At 41.4% G+C, this 19,789-nt stretch overlaps 1 protein-coding gene across 1 annotated transcript in view; it reads right to left on the bottom strand.

The window, feature by feature from the left end:
* The window catches only part of tmem108 (transmembrane protein 108), a 57,908-nt gene that overhangs the window by 22,479 nt on the left and 15,640 nt on the right, over nt 1-19,789 (bottom strand). The window contains exon 2 of the mRNA XM_042510636.1: nt 1,310-1,393. Within this exon, the coding sequence (XP_042366570.1) occupies nt 1,310-1,349 (40 nt within the window). The 5' untranslated portion in view covers nt 1,350-1,393. The remainder of the gene's footprint in view (nt 1-1,309; nt 1,394-19,789) is intronic.

Raw genomic sequence — 19,789 nt, 5'->3', positions numbered from 1 at the left:
CAGCCTTTGGCTCTGCTGCCCCGAGGTGGAGCTCGGGGGGTGCATACCAGATATCATCAGCGTATTTAGCTAACCGTCAAGGCGCCCAGTGGGTCCCGATCTGACCTCCACGTTCCATATTCATGTGACATTCTGTGCTGGTGTCCTGCCAGAGCTGTGTACAGAGCCCCGATCCCGTCCTCTGAATCTAAAGCAGCGGCACAAACTATGACAAGAACTACAGGGATACAGCACTTATCTGAAATCTACAGGTTCCCTGGAGGCATTCAACAGGGACTCCAGCAACAGAGTGGTGCAGGAATAAATCCTCAAACTCCAAAATGCGTTTCATCACTCCGGGTTCCCTCATCTAAGAGTCAATGGGTTTTTTAATGTGGTTTTTAGTTAAGATGCCTGAAATACGGTCTATGGTTAAGCTTAAGAGACTTTTACGTTTTGTTTGAAGACATAAAATACGTCAATAAACAAACTTTGAAGTTTAAAAAGTGAAAGTGAAAGAACCTTGTCACACTGAGCTGCACCGAACATCGCTGAAAGATTATCAAACCGGCCAATTATCGGGGCCGATATTTGGCATTTCACCGATTATCTGAGTCAGCATTTTATATTAATGATCACAGATAATATTAATTAATTAGAAAGTACTAAGAACATTTCAGCGTGGGAGCACTTTCACTTTCTAAAACCTCAGGGAGCTATTTTTATTTATTCATTTTTAATTTGCATTTCGCCGATTATTTGGCATTTTGGCTATTATCTGAGTCAGCATTTTATATTAATGATCACAGATAAAATTAATTAATTAGAAAGTACAAAGAACATTTCAGCGTGGGAGCACTTTCACTTTGTAAAACCTCAGGGAGCAATTTTTATTTATTCATTTTTAATTACATTTTTCACTTGACTTTATTAAAACGTTTGCTGGGAACTTTCTAAATATGATGTTGAAAGTCTCAGTTTTGATTAAACATTTGCTAAAGGCATTTAACAAAGTTTCGTGTTGGAGTTTGTTATTCCAAATATTGACAGAAAGATTTTCATTTTTATTGTAAATGCATATCAGATCCAAATATCGGTTGTCAGTCTCATTAACTACTAATAATCTGTATCAGTATCGGCCCTGAAAAACCAACATCAGTCAGCCCCTAATTCGTTCCAGTGGAGTTGCTTGCCTGGAGCATACGCCTTTGACCAAGTCAATGAACTACCAAGAGTCTGCACCAAAACTTGTGGATAGAAAAAAACAACACCCTGGTTTAACACCCAGAACACCCTGTTCATGCCCTCCTCCCCCCTTGGGTGTACTCACTCAGCAGCTGGCAGCGCAGGACCTGCAGGCTTGTCTTCATGGTATCATGTGATCCGGTTCCTCCTCCACAGTGCTCATGGTTCTCTGGTAAAGAGAGAGAAAGGCAGGTAAGGTGAAACTCTCTGGTATCAAAATCACATTCAAGTCATGGTCTCGTATCAGTGTGATATACTGTGATTACGTCGGGGCAGGTTTAAGTAGACACGGAAAAGTAAGAAGGGATTGCAGATAAGATTGTGCGGCTTAACCTTGACAGTTTAATCCTTATAATGACTGCCAGAAAACAGTTACACCTCTCACAGCGGATCATATGAATTACAGCCCAACTAACATTTCAAAATAAAAGACCAGGTAGCGCTGCAGTGGTGGTCAGTCTCAGCTGCTCCGCTTCAAATCAGTGTTGGCATCCTGCAGTCTGTGCTGGTCAGTAAAACCAATTATGGAGCATTAAACATTGACCAGTGAGTCTTGTTCTGAGACAGCCGCTGTGAGTGAGTGAGTGTGTGTGTGTGTGTGTGTGTGTGTGTGTGTGTGTGTGTGTGTGTGTGTGTCAGCCAGACAAGAACCCAAGGGTGCTCTTTAGGAGAATGACTCACTGATGGCCTTCTGTTAAATGAAACACCACACACACACACACACACACACACACACACATCTCCTTTTAACCCCAGAGGAGTGTGTGCATGTTTGCCTCCCTTTGTGGAAGTGCCCTTGAGCAACATGCATGTCCTTCACTTGCACAATTCACATAAACAGACATAAAGAAAAGTATTCAAAGATATACACACACCTGAGCACCCTTCACCCTACCTGCATGAATAATCTGTTGTGAGTGTGACATGTGAAATTGGATTTGTGCCCCCCAGGACGAGAGGTCCGGTATCAGGCAACCTGCGTTTCAGCGGGAGACGTGTGAGATGAGAGGGACGGACAACAAAAGCGCAGGGTGGTAGGGTGCCAATCCTTTCATAAGGCTTTATATCTCATAAATGGAGGCCCGGCTCTGAGGAGGCAACACATCTGAGTCATCCTGTTTATGTTGTTGCTATTCCTTTTAATTCTTGTAAAGCAGGTGGAGCTATGAATCTGAAAGTCCAGACTATTTTGAGATTTTTTGAAAATTTGTTGAATAGGGGTGGTGACATGCCTGAACACGAGGATGAAAATGTTGAGCAATGTAGCTCATATTAAATGTGATTGTATATTTTATATGTATATAAACATCAGCTACAGTTTCCACATATTTTTATGGACAATAATTCAAAACTTTCCCATGATTTTTCAAAGAACTATAATAAAATATCCATGAAGATTCATATTGTAAAACAATGCACCAACTAAAAATGCAGTACTGGCATAGGTATGGAAACTTTCAAAAATAATCAGTTTTAAACTCTATGCAAACATAATTATATGTTTTTTTAATGTAATAATCTAAACAATTAATTAATTGATTTTAATATATTACTATCATATTTTATAAATATAATTCTCTGAACACTTTTACTAGCTTTATTAAAAATAATTTTCCAAGTCTATTAACTTCTTGACATTTCTTGCCAGGTTCTTCTTAGCCTTCAAACAAATCAAACAATTTGTACAGGGTTCAAAGTATTAAGTCCTTGTGAAAGGTGTCTGAACGCAGCACAAGAAAAGTGATGTCGATCCAGGTTTCAAAGGGCGAGAAAATCAAAAGCATGAAATAATGGACAAAGCCCTACATCAAATAACAATTTGGAAAAACACTTAACTATTTCTCCACTCTCCTATTAGAAATAAAGCATAAAAATGAATAAAAACAATGATGTAAAATAAGCAGCTAAATTGGTTATCAAGGCGCATGTTTAGATGACAAATGCAGACAATTTTGTTCTTGTTCATAGTGTTTAGAAAATGAAAACAGAAATGCTCGCTGCTCCGTCGCTCTTAACTCACAGCTTTGACTATAATGGCGTGGGTTCAGACGCAATATAGTGCGAGTAATTGCAAAAGAGATGAGGCTGCAAGAATACAGTACTAGCAGCAGAAAATGAGTTTTTCCGGCTCCACGTCTGAAGAAATGACACAAGCTGCAACCGTCCCAAATCCATCATCACGTCCACGCCATAACGCTGCAGTGATAGCAGCTCCATTGCAGCTTTACCTCCTTCCTTGTGCTTTAATTTTTTTAGTGTCATGTTCCTGGCCTAATGAGCTCAAAGGCAGGGCGCGAAGAGAGCAGCTGAGCCTCTCCACGGTGATTACACCTCATCAGCGCTGCCAGGCCAGCTCAGCCTCATAGACACGCTCTTTAATTTGCGGGGCACAAGGGGTGAGTCTCGGGGACGGTGGGGGGTGGCAAGAGAGTGGAGATAGTGGCAGGGTGTGTTTGTTATATACTTGCTTTCACCCTCTGACACTTGAACTGACTTCTCTTTTCTTGTGCCGCATTTAAATGCCTTTCACAAGTATTTAACAAAGAAGAGCTGTCAAATTATTCATTTTTTAAATCGTTATTGATTGAAGAATTTTCATTATTTAATTGTTATTAATCAATTTTTTTAACCACATTTTCAATTCAAATATTTTGCATTACAGCTATGAAGTCCATATTGACAAAAAAAGCAATTCCTACCAGACTGACTTGATTAGGAATCAAATAACAGCAAAAAATTAGCTCCCTTCTTGAGAATTTAGCATGATGGTTGGTACCACCGGATTCCTCAGGTCGTCTAGTTTCATATGATACCAGATTATAACTTTAGCTTTAAAACTCAAGCTTCTCAAAGACAGGAATGCAGCTGGCGATTAAGTGTGACAGCCTTAGAAAAAAGAGCCATGAGAAACTTGGCAATAAATGCCCTGCAAACTGTAAGAAATTAGTAGATTTAGAATAGTTTTTTAAGCTGGGAAAAAAGTCCTATATCTTTCTATATCTGTTATATATTTAAAATCATTTTATAGAGTTATATTTTTTAAAGTGATTTTTGTCAGGTCAGTTTTCTAAGCAGTTTTTCACTTTTTTCCCCTCTAATTTTTTAGGTACTTTTCTTGTACTTTCTGATTTTTATGTAATTAGTTCTTAAGCTTCAAGTTGCCTTCCTCCCTATGTTTTTGAAAGAAATCAAGCCAATTTGCCTAGCTTTTAAAGAGTTAACAGGGCAGAGAAGGGTTCTTGAGAAAGGAGGACAAGCTGCACGGACAAAAGACAGGCTGCTCCGCCGGCCTCCTACAGGGAAGCTGAATCATAGTTCAGCTCCGCAGACACGTGCAGGTAAAGGATAATATGAGATGACAGTCAGGGTCGCCGCACTACCAAAACCTCAGACAGGCTGAGAGGTTCACTCGCAGCTGCTGACAGGTTTGTTGCTGCAACGCTTCACACTCGCCCACCGACGCAGAAACCCTTGATATTGTGGACTCGTCAGATGGGAAGCTGGTGAGGGATCATGCTGCACAGGGGGGACTCCTGCTGGGTGGACGGAGGCTGTTCACACGAACATTGCTGCTATGTTACAAAATGCAGCCCCCTCTTTCATTGCACTGGGACCAGTGCGTGGACGCAGCGGGGATGCCGACACACAAAAAGGCTCTGCCAAAAAAATGCAGAGTCGTCTGGCCACAAAAAAACAGCCTGGCTCCTCTATCACCATAACCTCTACAATATCTGAGCTCTCAATCTCAGGAATGAGACCAGATTTCCAGGATCATATTGTACCTGAGAGTGTGAGAGTGCCGCAGTGATGACATTTTTTTTCAGGGTTCTTACAGATAAAAGCAAATCAAATTCAAGGACTATTAATTACTTTTTATGCCATTCTTATTTTCACCTGTTGCATGAAAATGGTGCATAAAGCTCGCAGCATGGGCTAGTTAGCAGGAGCTCCAGGATGTAGGTTATTAGAGACTCGACAGACGATGAAATGGAGACTTCCACACTGTTACCTTATTCTGCAATACTTAACATATAATTGTACACGAGAAGTAGGACATATGCTGCATTCATGTGATGGCAGAAGGTCGTAGTTTCTGAGTTGGGAAGTTTTTCTTCAGACTTTGTTGTATTCATGTGCTTTCAGGTGGTTCAGTGGTTATTGTTCTAACCAAGAACCCGTTCAAAAAACCCCAACACTTCAAGATGAGAGAACCAGAAGTGCCACAGAGTAATGTGGGGGTACATGCCATGTCTCTGCAGAAAAACACACAGCCACGCACTTCCACTGATTCCTAAGTGATGATGGGGGTTACTTCTGTATGAGTCTTTAAACTGTACCTTGAAAATGTACCTTTTACTGTATGCAACGTACAGCAGACATCAGCAGTAGGCTCAACAATAACAGATGAGATGCAAAAAAGCATCACACTGACGCAGCTTTTCTTCAGCTTAGCACTTTGCACACAGCAGCGTGGCTTCCTACTGGAGAGGGGGAAAAAAGTTGCATGGCAACTGACATGCACACAGACGGCAGCCATCACCATGGCAACCCTAATAGTACATTATATTCAAATTCATTCACAAGGACATTTCGGGGCTCAAACTGAATCAAGAAAAAGTTAAAAGAAAAAAAGGAGGGGATCTGGAATTACAGAAATTCACTCTGACCAGAAGGAGAAATCCAGTAAGAATCTGCTTTCCTCCTGGACTCTCCAGTCAAGGCTTTATGACTGCAGTCCTGCTGACAGGACCTGGTCCCCGAAGGGCCCAGACTACAGCTCTGAATAGTGTGTCTGGAGGGGGCGCAGACTGTAGGCCAAAGCCAAGGTCACCCGAGACGTCACAATGAAATAAGCCTGTCACTCCGTCTCTCCGTAGCCACCAGCCGCAGGGATAACAATGCTTTTAATTTTGGACTTCCCTCTATTCTGCGGTTGTGTATAGGAGCCGTGGCAGCGGGCTGGCTGCCTGCCCACAGCGGCTGCAGCCTGAGAGCTTTTCCATAACGAGAGAGGAGGAGGAAGAAGGGAGGGAGGGGAAGTGTGGGAGTCGAAAACGACGGTGTGAACTACAGTGTTTTGCTCACACAGTCAACTGATAACTGGACCTCCAATCACAACTGTTCTAACTGATGCTTTTCTTCCTCTGATGTTCTCACGCTTTGGTTTATCTCTTTGCTATGAACTGCAGGGAGCTTCTGTCTCAGGACGGAGCGACAGAATAAAGACGTGTGGTAGCTGCGCCTTGTAAGTAATTGGACAGATACGTGCAGCAGAATACAATACTGGAAAGAGTTGGATTGATTTCTTGTTTTGCTGATGTAGTGTCAGCAAAAAAAAGTTATTGCACATTTGTAACCCGTTGTTCGCTTGTTTACTAGATTTTGTGAATGCTGCTGTCACACTGAACGTTCTGCGGAGCCCGTTCAGACTTCAAAACTTCATACGGAAAACAAAAAATATCGTCGAATATTCGTGTTGAACTGCCAAAACAGATTCCACATAATTCTGAGTTGGGTACAGCCTTAGTAATTTCCAGTATATATCACAATGCTACTCACCCATCTTTTAAGTGTTTATGTCTGATCTTAAGAGCACAGCCGATAGCTAAGTGGTTTGTTTACATGACACATGTAACAGAAGTGCATTTTTAATTAATTCAGTGTGGACAGAGAACTACCCGGTCATAATGCTGAATTTAGTTGGACTCCTGGTTAAATTCAGTGTACCAGTTCAGTCTGTGTTTGGCTTTATATCAAACTGGTTTGATCGTTTTCACACCGGCCAAAACCCTTTAATGGATAAAGACTGAGAAAATTCAACATTTTCAGTGGATCACGTAAAAATATGATCACAAAAAAGCTGAATTCACTGCATCAAAGCCGAGGTTTGATGTGATCCCAGCTCCATTTCAAGATGTGTGAAAGCACCTTCCCTTGACCCTGCCCGTCCACATCGACCCAGAGGACACGCTCACACAGAGGGCGCCCATTTCTCCTTTGATGTTGTTTCACCCTTTGATGGAAATCATTCCCTCATCGCTCAGTCTCTGCAGTCTTGCTATGTCCACGTGTTTCTTCCCAAACCGGCACAGATCATGGCTGTAACTCCAGAGAACAGCTTTACCTCTGGGTGGGGATTCTTGGTGACCTTGCAAAACAACCAAAAGCCTGGCACCAGTCATGTGAGACTGTGGCTTATTGTGCAATGGGGAAGCTGATTACTGATTACAGCTGCGAACAATTCTGTTATGAAACCATTATTCGTCAGTAGGAGGGTTAAAAACCGGTGGCGGTGACTCAAGAGAGACTCTGGGGCTTTGATAACTTAATTGTGTAGCCAGGATACACACAACAACTGAATGATTAGGAGTATCGATTCCATGCAGCAACAGGACTAAATTAAATGCAAGCAGCAAGGAGTACAAAGCAGGAAAAGGCTTCCAGGGAGCTCTGAGAGGCGGCCATGTTGCTGAGTCACTGTGGTGAGCTGTATGCGTGAGCGCTGTCAGTCGTGGCCCTGGATGGTAAATCTGGCAGGATGAGTTGCTAGGTGCTGCATCATGAAGGCTGGCAGAGGATGTGCAGGTTATCAATCAGCGCCATCACTCCCCTCCAGGCTCGGCCCGCAGTACAGCGACACACCGGCCATTAAAAGAACATTAGGCTCCCAGCATGCCGTTCACTCTGAAGAGGCACATCTCGCTTTACAAGCAGGAAACATGTCAATGCAGGCGCACCCTGTGCATGCAAGTTGACTTATTAGCCTCAAAATATTGTAAAAAACAACAAAAAAAAAAAACACTGGAGAGGTATAAAATCTTTCGCTTTGCACATGGAGCAAGTGGACCAAAGTGAGGTGTGGGGCCACCGAAGTGGCAACAATTCTTGCATGAAAAACTTTATTGCAGTTTGGCCTTTCGTCACATGACAACGGTGTTTTGGGGACCTGAAAATGCAAACTCTTAAAAACTGGGTTCCAGAGTGTAATCTTTTGAAAATGCAACCCCTTCTTTCGCCGTGTAAACTGGCAATGTGCGGATCCTGTAAGAACAGTGATGGTGCATGCACAAAGTGCGGCTATGATGTGATGTCACAAAGTTACACCCCCGACTACTGACCTGGCATGCATACTCTGTGTACATGAGGATCGTTTCACAACATCATCATATGAACACGGATTTCAAAAAAAACAAAAAGTAAAAGACTTTTCCGTTTCTAGTAGGGTTGTTCTCATCTAAAAGTGGCCTTAAGTGTATATTTTACTTAACTTTTCTCTATTACTGTATTATCCCCTCCATCATACACAAATCAAATAGACAACAGTTTGAAAGGCTGTGATGCTGATAGATCAATCGGTCAATTACAGAAAATCAATTGGCAACCATTTTTATAACTGAACAATTGTTTCAGCATTTTTTTAACAAAAAGCCAAACGCTTGTGTCATTTTCCAAAATGTGAGAATTTGGTGTTTTTCTTTTTTTCTTTTCTTTTTTTTTACAAATGACACCAAATTTTGGATTTTTGCACTGTTGGCTGGATAAGCACATCAGTTAAACACATCTCGTTTGGCTCTATGAACAAAAAAACAATCAATCAAGAAAATAATGGGCAGATTGATTGATAGTGAAAATATTTGTTACTTGCAGCCCAAAATCTGTCACGTGCTTCTTGCTGGTTAGATCAAAACAACAACCTTTCCCAAACAACCTAAGTGAACATGATGTCAGAGTAAATAATGAAGTCAAACAAAAAGGCAATTCAGTCCAGTTTTTTTTGAAAAGCTCACGGTAACCAAAACCAGAGTAAAAATCCGCCGTGTGCCCTTAAAACATCTCCAAATAAATCTCCATGTATGAAAGAGTTAACTTCAACATTAAAAAAACGCCTTCAGGTTTATGTTCATGTCTCACAATGCCAGCGTCGTGCTTATACAGATAGATTTGTGCTCAGTGAGCAAGCTGTCAGCTCACATCCATGTCTTGGCGACAGTCCCCGAGTTAACATATTTCATATGTCAGTACTGAGAAAGCAGGACAGTGTAGCATTAAAGATGATGCGCCTGTCAATAGTCATTACTGTAGAAGCCGCTGAGAACAGCACAAGAGCAGGAACATACCTCTCTGAGTGTGTTAGTCACTGTATTAGTGGGATGTTTTTTTTGTTCTCCGAGCATACTTTGAAGCCCTCTATCCTCTGCCGTCATACATGCCAAAAACAGTGAATCTCCGCTTCACTCTCACATCACATCAACAATGAAGGAACCTACTGCAGCCCTCGCAGGATGAATGAATCTCTAACTCGTTCAGCGGAGAACTCCCACTCAGGGAGAGCAGAGCACCTGTGCTCAGGGGCAACCGAGGAGGAGCAGAACAGCATCGCCGGCCTCTTCATTACTCAGCGCACTCACACACAGCCAGGGCCAATGACTGAAGCAATTCATCAGAGGAATCATGGCCGAAGCCCTATCTGTGGGTGTGTGAACACATGTGAGACACAGACAGAGAGATAAATGGTAGCCAGTGAGTTGCTGCCCATTTGTGCAGCTGCAACATTTAGTCCATTTACAAGACGAACCTTTTACAGCACGAGCTTCCTGTGCACATCAGAGCTGTTTTATATATTTTGGAGCAGCTCCAAGTCGAGCGTCAACTCTGTCAGAATGACTTTCAAGTCCTTTAGAGCCTGTCCATGTCAAGTCATGAGCAAAGTGCATTTTTAAGATCTTAACCAAGTCTGAAATTGAGGCTTTCACTTTCGAGTTTTCAGACAGTTGAGTCTCAAGTAAACTGCATCTCGCAGCTGTCAAGTCCAAGTCAGGTTTAGAGTTTTTTTTTTTTTTTTCATGCTGACTGTGAGATTTTTGCAATCTTTTAAGTTCAGTGCATGCTACACTCTGCGACATGGATCTGAATAAACTTGGGTACGACATCAGGTTTGATGTATGCAGACTGAGCAATGACATCAGCTACTGAATTGCAGGCTACGACCTACGTCCAACAAAACATCATCAGCGTGCATCATTCATCTATAGTAGTAGAGAAAAATGTAAACAAATCAAGAGCGCGCTGTAACGGCATTTATGTGTGTCGGGAAAAGTCTAGAGAAGTGGAGGAGGAGGAGAATGTGGATGCGGTCGTGGCCGGGGAAAAGAGGCCAACTTGACACGCCAGTTTAGCAGCTAGAGCTTAAAGTAAGTATTAGCATCTATTAGCATTGTGACGTTGCGCTTATCAGTGCTTCATTTCATGCTGCATTTCTGTTGGTTGGTTAGCAGATGTAGATCATGACAGCAGTCACACAGTGCCATGGTCATCCCAAATTTCTGACAGTGTCAGAATTTCGCACAACCGTGAAAACATTCGCCCTCGAACCTCTTACTCTGCAACGTAGAACCACTACATGACCAAAGATATCGCCACACAATATCTGTCACAATGGTTATTTTTTATTGGAGACAACCCCGAATCGCAGTCTATACCGGGTCAAAATGCAATGTCTTACATATAAATTCTCAAGGATTTAAGTCTCCTCAAATCCTTGTTTGTTGACTTAAAGGGATACTTTGCTGATTTTTAACCAGGTCTGTGTCAATATGGCGTTGAGAGTGGCTGCCCCCCCGTGCCGACAGTGTGCGAAACTCCCCACCTGTGCAATAAGCAAAAATTTGCTGGATGATGTGAAACATGTCATTCTGCTTCATCCGATGGCTTTTGGCTGGCAGAAAGCCCCGGAAAATGGCGACACAGCAGATGCCTCAACATAGTTTGATGTGCACACAATCCCAACAGACGGGGTTGAAAATCAGCAAAGTATCCCTCTAAGCCTGTCCCGTCTTCAGGTAGTCAAGTCTCCCAGGAGTCAATTCCAACCCGGGTCTCACATCTCTAGTCTGAAGTCAAGTCTTATGGGAGTCATGTTTTTTACACGCTGAGAGAAGGTGTCAGGCAGCTCCACTGTATCTCACCGGGCAGTCATTAAAACCAAGGGAAGGCCAGACTGTGTGACAGATTCAGCGGGGGATTGAATCAGTGGAACAAAGAGTGAGACAGGTAACAGAGCCCCGGGGGAAGAGCCCGTGACAGACTTTGTTATATCACTGGAAAGACGACACTGCCGGCTGAATATCAAGCACCTGGAATGATTGAAGCACGAGTGCTGTCACCGGATGCATTTGATTAGCGTAGAAGTAAGACACAGAAAAAAAAAAAAACTTTATCAGTGATGTTTGAACAATCGCCCACATTATAAAGAAAACATATTTGTCAACTTACAAAAGCCTCATTTGACAGTTTTTAAGAAAGAGAGTAGGCGGTTATAGGATGAGCACAAAATCAAATAAAACAAAAATAGAAGAAAGAAAGCGAGCACAGCAAAAAAAGGTTAAATTACAGTGCTTTATCACAAAGTACCTCTATGTACTGAACAGCGCAGACAGACAGGATGTTAGAAAATGTCCAACACTGAGTCCCATTTGATGGATTTCTCCTGTAAGGCCTCCCAAGTGGATATTTTTTTGTTACAGACGGTGCACACAGACCTGTATTACCTGCAAAAGCTCTACTCAAGCTTATTCCATCTCTCCTGAGAGAGTTCTTGAGCCAGGCAGTAAAGGAGCCGAGATTGGGATGCAGCTCACCCTCGCCACTGTCTGAGTCGTAAATATTCTCCCCTCCGTCTCCCTCTCTCCTTCTCTCTCTCCCTCTTTCTGTCCTTACGTGACCCCTGACTGAGCGAGTGACTGACTGCCACCACGATCTCTGGTGATGAAGAGTAACGTGAGACTACAGCGTCTCACATTCCTGCTACGCTTGTCACAACTGGTATCACAACCCAAAAAAACACCATTGCTGCAAAAAAGGTGAAAAGGGCTCAGGGTGACAGTTAAATTCACCACACTTTCTGGATGCATAATGACGCCCACCAGAGCGGTTCGTTTTCTTGGTGCATTGGTCTGAATACAAGCCAGACTCTCGTGGAAATGTCTGAATGCATCCCAGTGCTGCACAAGTCATGTTAGCAGGCAGCAGGATGTTGCACTACTTTCTTTTTACAATTAATTAATGTCTCAGAGGGCCCCAAACCCCTTTTTTGAGACATGTTCAGGCAAAAAGGTTACTAAAATTGCATAAATAATCAGACAAGTATAAAATCTGACAGGGAGTATCCTGAAACATTGTTGGAAATGGCAAAATAAGATTATTGAGCTTGTCAACATCCTAAAATCCTAAAATAACACCCACAACATCCCCAGAAAGACAAAAGAAATTACTGTTCGCTTGACAAATTCTAACCAAATCTGACTACTTTTCAGCACTTTTTGGTGAATTTCATGGCTTCATGTGTATGTAGAAAACTCCCACATTCATATGCTTCAATTTGAGCCTAAGATGTCCTTACTGTGGCATAAATTAAATCAGAGAAAAATTAATTTTCAGTCGCTAGCCCCCCAGGTGTACTACTTGCCAGCAGTGTGAACCTGGAAAAAAGGATGCACGGATTTATCAGCTGCACACCGGTATCGACCAATATAGGTCATGTTGCTACCATCGGCAAATAAGATGAATAAGAAGACACTGGTGCATTCATGCCAAATAGAGCAAATCTACAACATGTCACTATTATAAAATATATTATAAATATAAATGTTTGATCACACAAGAGATCACGTGGCCAATCGAACTTATATGAATGCAAAATCACATCAAAAGCGTCCAAATAGAAGTGATTTCGAGCAGCATTCGGTCGATAACTAAGCCTAGTTTCAGACTGTGCTGTTTTCAAAGTGGATTTGTTTTCTTTCCCTTTGTGATTCGACACTAATGAAGTGAAAATGAGGTACCGTGTAGAGAAAGCCTTGCTTATAATTTCGTGAGCCAAAAACAGCACAGAACGAGAGACCAAACAGGTCAGAAGGCGGGATGAATAATGTAAGAAAAAAAAAGATCTTTTACAAGGTTTCTGATCAGCAGCTTTGAGAAAAATTTGACTGCCTATGGAGCCATAAAATCTGTTTGCTAAAATGAAAGCGACCTTTTCTTTGCCCTCGCTCTCTTTCATATCTAAAACACCCAGGGAAAAACATTTTATCAAAGCCTCATCTTTGACTTCTGTCTCAAAGCCAGATCTGCAGACCGTTACATCTCACGGTGCGGCCGCAAACTGTCAGACCGACAAACAGATTGATATGTAAAGTCTGCCTCTCGAGCTTGGCCGCATCGATTATTGGCCCAGCGCCGCTCAATGAGGCCACAGTAACGGATAACAAGCACATAATCCTGCACGTAATGGCTGTCAAAGATCTAAATTTACACCGGGAAAATAGGCAGGGAGACCTTTGATGAAGTATTTGACCTCATCCATCAAAGATTTTATCACCGCTGAAGAGATGCGTCTCTGTGGGCTCTCCTTCTTTCTCGAACTTCTAAAGCATAATTTTTCCTCTCACTAAGACTATTTTCGGAATTGATTTAAACTCGACTAATGTGGCTTTGACTACAACTCCCCTTGATTTAGCTTCCCAGAGGCTGAGACAACCGGTTTATTGAGTGTCGCCTCAGTGATAACTTTCATTGCCGTGTGTTCTCCAGGCCTGGATCCTTGGCAGGCTAGGGATGATAGACTAACTTTACATAAGTGCACGGCTGTCTGACTCCCAGAAGCCGGCAGACGACAGAGGGAGAGGCTGTTACCGCTCTGTAAAGTGATCTCCAACAGCGGTTCTAACACGGGGCTTGATGTTGTAGAAAAGCCCTGAGCTGCAGGGCCTCTCTTCTCCTTCATCTCCCATCTCTCTTTGCTCCCCACTTCTTTAATGTCATGTCACGCTTTCATCCGAATAATATCCTTCTCTTCCCCCTGCTCTCATCTTTATTTCAGGCTCCTTCTTGATGCTCTGAGTCTCTTAAACTAAGAGGGGAGTTTAAAGCTGCCACAGTCTAAAAAATGGCAAATGGGAATTCAAAAAATAATAATATGAAGAACCAACTAAGGCATTACAATTAAAACCTTCTATTGAGGTGTTCGAGTGAAGTTTTGAATGTCTGTTGTCTTAAAAAAAAAAGAAATCCTCAAATAAAATCCTAAAATAAAAGTGATTTATTGGCTTAAATGAATTACTCTTAAAAAATAACTTTGTTTAATCAATAAATGTAATTTATGGTGCTGCAACGTGATCTCATACCTACTTGTAAGATTTGGCTGAATGGGCAGTTTCCTCCAGCATCACTATAATGACACCAGGCAGACTTTTGCATTGCAGCTTGACGATAAATCACGAGTCGACTTTTGTGACTATGAATATATTGAAAAGTAAGTTTCGGCAATGCAACGACTTGGTTATTAGTGTTAGGAAGAAATCAGGGTTGACCTTAGTCACGACTCGGCAACGACTGATGTAACAAAATAACTCAATGTCCGCTTTTAGAGTCACACAGGACACAAACAGCAATCTCCTGGGTAAAAGTCCTGTGCTTGTTGGATCCACCTGAGTTGACTTTCTCACTCTTTGGACTATGTCTGTTGCTCTGAATGTCTAATAGTGATGTGGATGGGTTGACATTGGAGTTTGATGAGAGCTCAGTGTGTCTCATATAGACTCTTCAGGGTCGAACTGCCCAAAAAGCTTGACGCCATGAGAGAGATACCAGATGGGGTGCTTGAAAGGCTAAATGGCAAAAAAAAATGGTTTGAAGCAGAATATTTTGTGACATAAAAACATGTTGTGAATTTTTGAAGTGATCACATCTAATTTTTGTCAATAAATGTTGACTTTTGGTCTTTACAGTGCTCTGGAGTTACTAGAAATATTTGGAGCACACGAACTTGAAACAATCCAATAACATAGGCTAATAGTATTAGTATAATCTTTATCTGCAGCTGTGCATAAATACTGGATTTAAACAGAACGGATACAAACAAACAAACAAACAAACAAAAAGCTGTGCAGCATTTGAATGTAGATTTAGAATTCAAATGTCAATGTTATAAGTGAGGCTTATAAATGAAGTTTCAGATATTTGGTACAGCTCTAAAACCAACAAGAAAACAAGGAATCTCTATATTACTATATTTATCTCTGTGCGCATTTGTGTGATTAAATTCTATACGACTGGCATCAACAGCAAACATCAGACTTTATTATAAATTATAGTATGTAAAGCTGCATTAATCAATATTTTTATGTTAACGATGGATCAAAGTACTATGAGTAATGTGAAAGAGAGCATTATCATCTACAGTTTCCATCAGTTCTGCAGAGCGTTTGAGCGTCTTTCAGCTCATTGTTTTAGTTTTTTGGCTATTGAGCTTACTGTTTTGGTTCACGCTTATGGATCTAAACAGCAGCAGCGAACAGAACTAAACAGCTAACTAGGGGGAACATTTAGTAGCTAAACAGCCAGATCTTTCATTGGTTTGCTGGAAATATGACTGCAAATGAATGCTAATGTTGCTCCTGAATGTACATTAGGGTATAATATTGTGTTTTCGGCTTTTTCTGCTTCCAGCAAGTGGCTCAATAAGCCCAAAACACAACAAATGAATGCTGCTTAAAGAAAACTAAATCCATTGGCATTTTCTCCAGTGAGACTCAGGACATAGTGTGCAATTTCGTCACGGTTTAAGGTCGTGATTTTCGCGACGTGATATTTAACAGTCATCACTCAAATGTCAGCTCAAGAAAGAAAAAGGCAAGCTATTATTATGACTGAAGAGTGACATTTTATAATTGAGAAACTGTCCAAAACTACATGAGCACTGGACAAAACTCTGACTAATAAAGTTAGCAGAACTATAGAAGATTGACGACAGAATAAGAAGGAAAATCAGGGTCATATTAGTTGCATTACGGGCGGCTGACTGCACAGTACAATGACTCAACATATGAAAGCTTCCCCTGTTGGCCCCTGAAGAGCCCCATGAAGCCACTCTGACATCAAATGGATATAAATCTTATCTGAGGACACACCTGTCCCGCTCCACCTGCCTGCTACATTCATCCCAGCAAGCATGATCCATATTTTTTTCAAGCATTTTGTGTATCAAAAGAAAAGCTAAAATATATATGATGTCTTAAACTTTTGACTGGCAGATGAATCTGTTACGTACAGGAGATGTGGCACTACATCAGATTTGCTGTGAAGCCGGTGACGTTAGTTTCCTCCATCTGACAGCCCGTCTGCAGCAGGTCGAGCACCTGTCACACCTCACTTTCTGCCAATGAAGGTGATGGCCGACCTGCCGGTGGCCAAAGCTGACCTGGTTTGAGAGCAGCCAGCGGCAGAAACAGACTGACTCAGAGGGAGAAGCTTTTCAAATGCTCCACATGAGTCAAGCTGCTTTTCTTTTTTCTTTTTTTTTATGTTGAATGACTAATTTGTTGAATTTTGGTGTAACATCCAAGTGCGGCATTAACATGAATTTTTTCAAACTGCCTCAGGGGAATTTTCTGATAAACCACTTTCAAAAATCACACTGGAACTGTGCGAGAGAAGAGCAACCTTCCTGAAAAACATGCTGCACATTTGCCTTAAAATTATTCTCAAATTAATGTCAGATTTTTAAAACTATTTCAGAGTTTATAATTTGACTTCTAGCAGGAAGCACTAGTACTTCGATCATCAGCCCTGGAGAAAACAATGTGTTTAATTTCGAATGTTATTGATTAACGGTCCAATGTGCAGGATTTAGTGGCATCTAACAGTGAGGTCAAACTGAAATTTCTGTGCCAAGTGTGTAGGAGAACTACGGTGGCCGACGCAAAAACACGAGTTTGCCTGTTCTGGGCTTCTGTAGAATAACATTGCAGACTCTGTGGAAGAGGACCTGCTCCGTATGTAGACACAAATGCTTCTTTTAATGTAACAAAAACCCAATTTTTCATTTTCACGTGATTTTAAAAATGGAAACGTTGTTATGAATATTAGATTTCTTTTCTGCCAATACATGCCCTGGACCATTGTTAATACTTAATGTCACCATAAACAATCCAGTATATAAATCTAATATATGGCAAAATATGCCTCTATCTCACAAATACATGCCTATGTATTGCTTTTGGATGCTTTTTTGCTTACAGATGCCTCTAAATGTGATGTAAATAGTCGTCATCTCATGCATTACCTGCAGAAGAGTTAGAACTTGTTTAAAAAAGAAAGTCTATGACATTTTGCAATACATCATTCTTTTCACACATTTTTAAATCTCTACAGACCTGTTTTACTGTTTATTAAAAAGGTATTCTTCTTTGAAATTGTGTTGTCTATCTGAGTGAAATCTAGATTTATTTTTTTAGCATATGGCCTTGATGTGCTGGCTTTTGTGCCCTGAGAAACAAATTGCCACGCTGAAGGGCAACTGGCCTTGCCACCCAAATTACAAAATTCCAGGCATGGCACAGAATAAAACTTCAAAGCAAATGCTAAAAAGTCTATGATTGCTTCTTTGAAAGAAAGACGGACAAGATGTGAGATTTTTCTGCATCTCCAGCAGCTACAAAGAGGGATAAATATGCAGACTGATCTCCGAATGTAATATTCATCATTAAAAAATAATCTGTAGTATAGAGATAGGGCTGCCACTAAAGTGTGAGTTTTCATGGTGTAACTTTAAAATTCAGATTTTGAATAGATGAATATTCCTTGTTTTCTTTGCCAAGATTCGGAAAACAGTTAGCAACATCCATGGGACATCCCATCCAATCACATCTCACTCTTCAATCTGTTCTCTGCTCTGATTGGTGAGGCGGAGGGTATTTTTAGCTCCAGATATTCAATAAAAACAGACACTTCTCCAGAGGTTTTAAATTGAGACAAACAGACAAGCCAACACCACAGCAAAATAGCATGACACAGCAGTAGCACTGAAACGCCAAGGGTGCTGTCAGCCACCATCTATCCTCCAGCCCCCCAGCGGGCATCACAGTTAACACGAGGCCTCCCTGAACGCACCTTAGCCTCTTATACCGAGCAGGTGACTCATTAAAGGAAGCCAGCGATACTTCATCACAGAGAGCGAGAACACAAGCTCTTGATGCACTCAAAACTTTGGAGCCCTGTGAGAGTGGACACACTATTAGTGCACTGCAGCACAACTGCTGCAACATTAAAACTGTGAAGGACCATTTGTCAAAGTGCTCCCCGATTCAAGTCCCCGATGTGAAGCCGTTTCTGAGACTCGTCCACTGGCCTCAGAAGAAACGGTGACTCATACAGACAGATCAACTACACCACCCTCACATCCAGACGAGCTCTGATGAACGCACTGATACTCGCATATGAAAGACGGACACAGCTTTACATCTAAATGATTCATGTCGTCTAACACGGTATGAGCATGAAAGCTATTTTATTTGCCTTGAGGGTGAGAGATTAAAAATGCAGTGGTGTAAGATGACAAATCAAGAGGTTGTACGCCCTGGGTGTGAACTCTGAGGTTTTACTACATGCAAAATAAGACGCTCGAGGTAGCGGCCAACGTTGAGAGTCAAAATGCCGCAAACAAGTTTAATCCCTTTAAGTTAACATAACAGATTTAACAGGGTGGGACATTGTGCTTATTTCAACATGCTGAGAGTTGTGGGCATAAGCAAACTGCTGGAATTGTGTCAGAGCAGTTTAAAGGGGACTCAATGTATAATCATTATTAAAGAGATAGTTCAGATTTTTTAAAAATGGGGTTGTACAGTGTACTTATCCCTAGTCAGTGTACTACATAAAGTAGATGTAATTCGGCAGGCTCTCAGTTTGGAGAAGCAGGTTGGAGCACTGACACAGAACCGAGGCAATCTACTGCTGTGGACGAGGGCAGCAAAAACACATATTTAGGCCACCTAGAAAAAAGCAATGTCAGTTTAGGCATATGCTATATTTAGAATATTTTCCCAACGTTACCTCAATGTCAGACAGTGATTTCAGATCTGTTGTATATGCTCTTTTAAAAGCTAGACTTTACAGACAAAAACAGTAATTTCACCAAGTAGAACACGGGAGCTGCTGGTCTATCGTTACCTCGATTGGTTAGTTTGTGTAATTTTGGTGAATCTGAACTAACCTGTTAAAACATCAAAGTCACACAATAACACAAACAAAGTAATCGAGGCAGCAGTAAGAAAGGGCTGCCTGACAGCGAGAAGGTAAAGCTGTGACAATACTCTAGTATACACTTAAAATGATACTGATTCTTTTTGGTTGGATATTTTCTGCTGACCCAGTTCACAGCAGTACATAGACAGAACTTGATTCTCAAAACTTGGCGCATGGCATAGATAAGTACCTCATACAACCCTGCATGAAAAATCCCAAACTCTCCCTTTGTTGAGTGATTGAGAGGGGGGTTACAATTTAAGGGGAAAATTTAATTTAAAAACTTTTTGTATATCAATCTGTAGAGTGAAGCCATGTTTTAACGTGGAGCTAAAACAAAAACTTGATTTTCTAGAGGTAAAGGGATGAAGAAGGGGTTTGACAGTCACCAGGTGTCAACAATGAAATGAACAATGAAAAATTGTAGATTTTTGCTTGACATGTAGAGTTTGTTGGTCTTGAAAGGGTAACAACCCCAAAATAT

This window comes from Plectropomus leopardus, chromosome 21, assembly GCF_008729295.1.
Source record: "Plectropomus leopardus isolate mb chromosome 21, YSFRI_Pleo_2.0, whole genome shotgun sequence".
Classification (NCBI taxonomy): domain Eukaryota; kingdom Metazoa; phylum Chordata; class Actinopteri; order Perciformes; family Serranidae; genus Plectropomus; species Plectropomus leopardus.
Note: the sequence above shows the minus strand (reverse complement) of the source record. Positions and strands in the feature narration are given on the sequence as shown.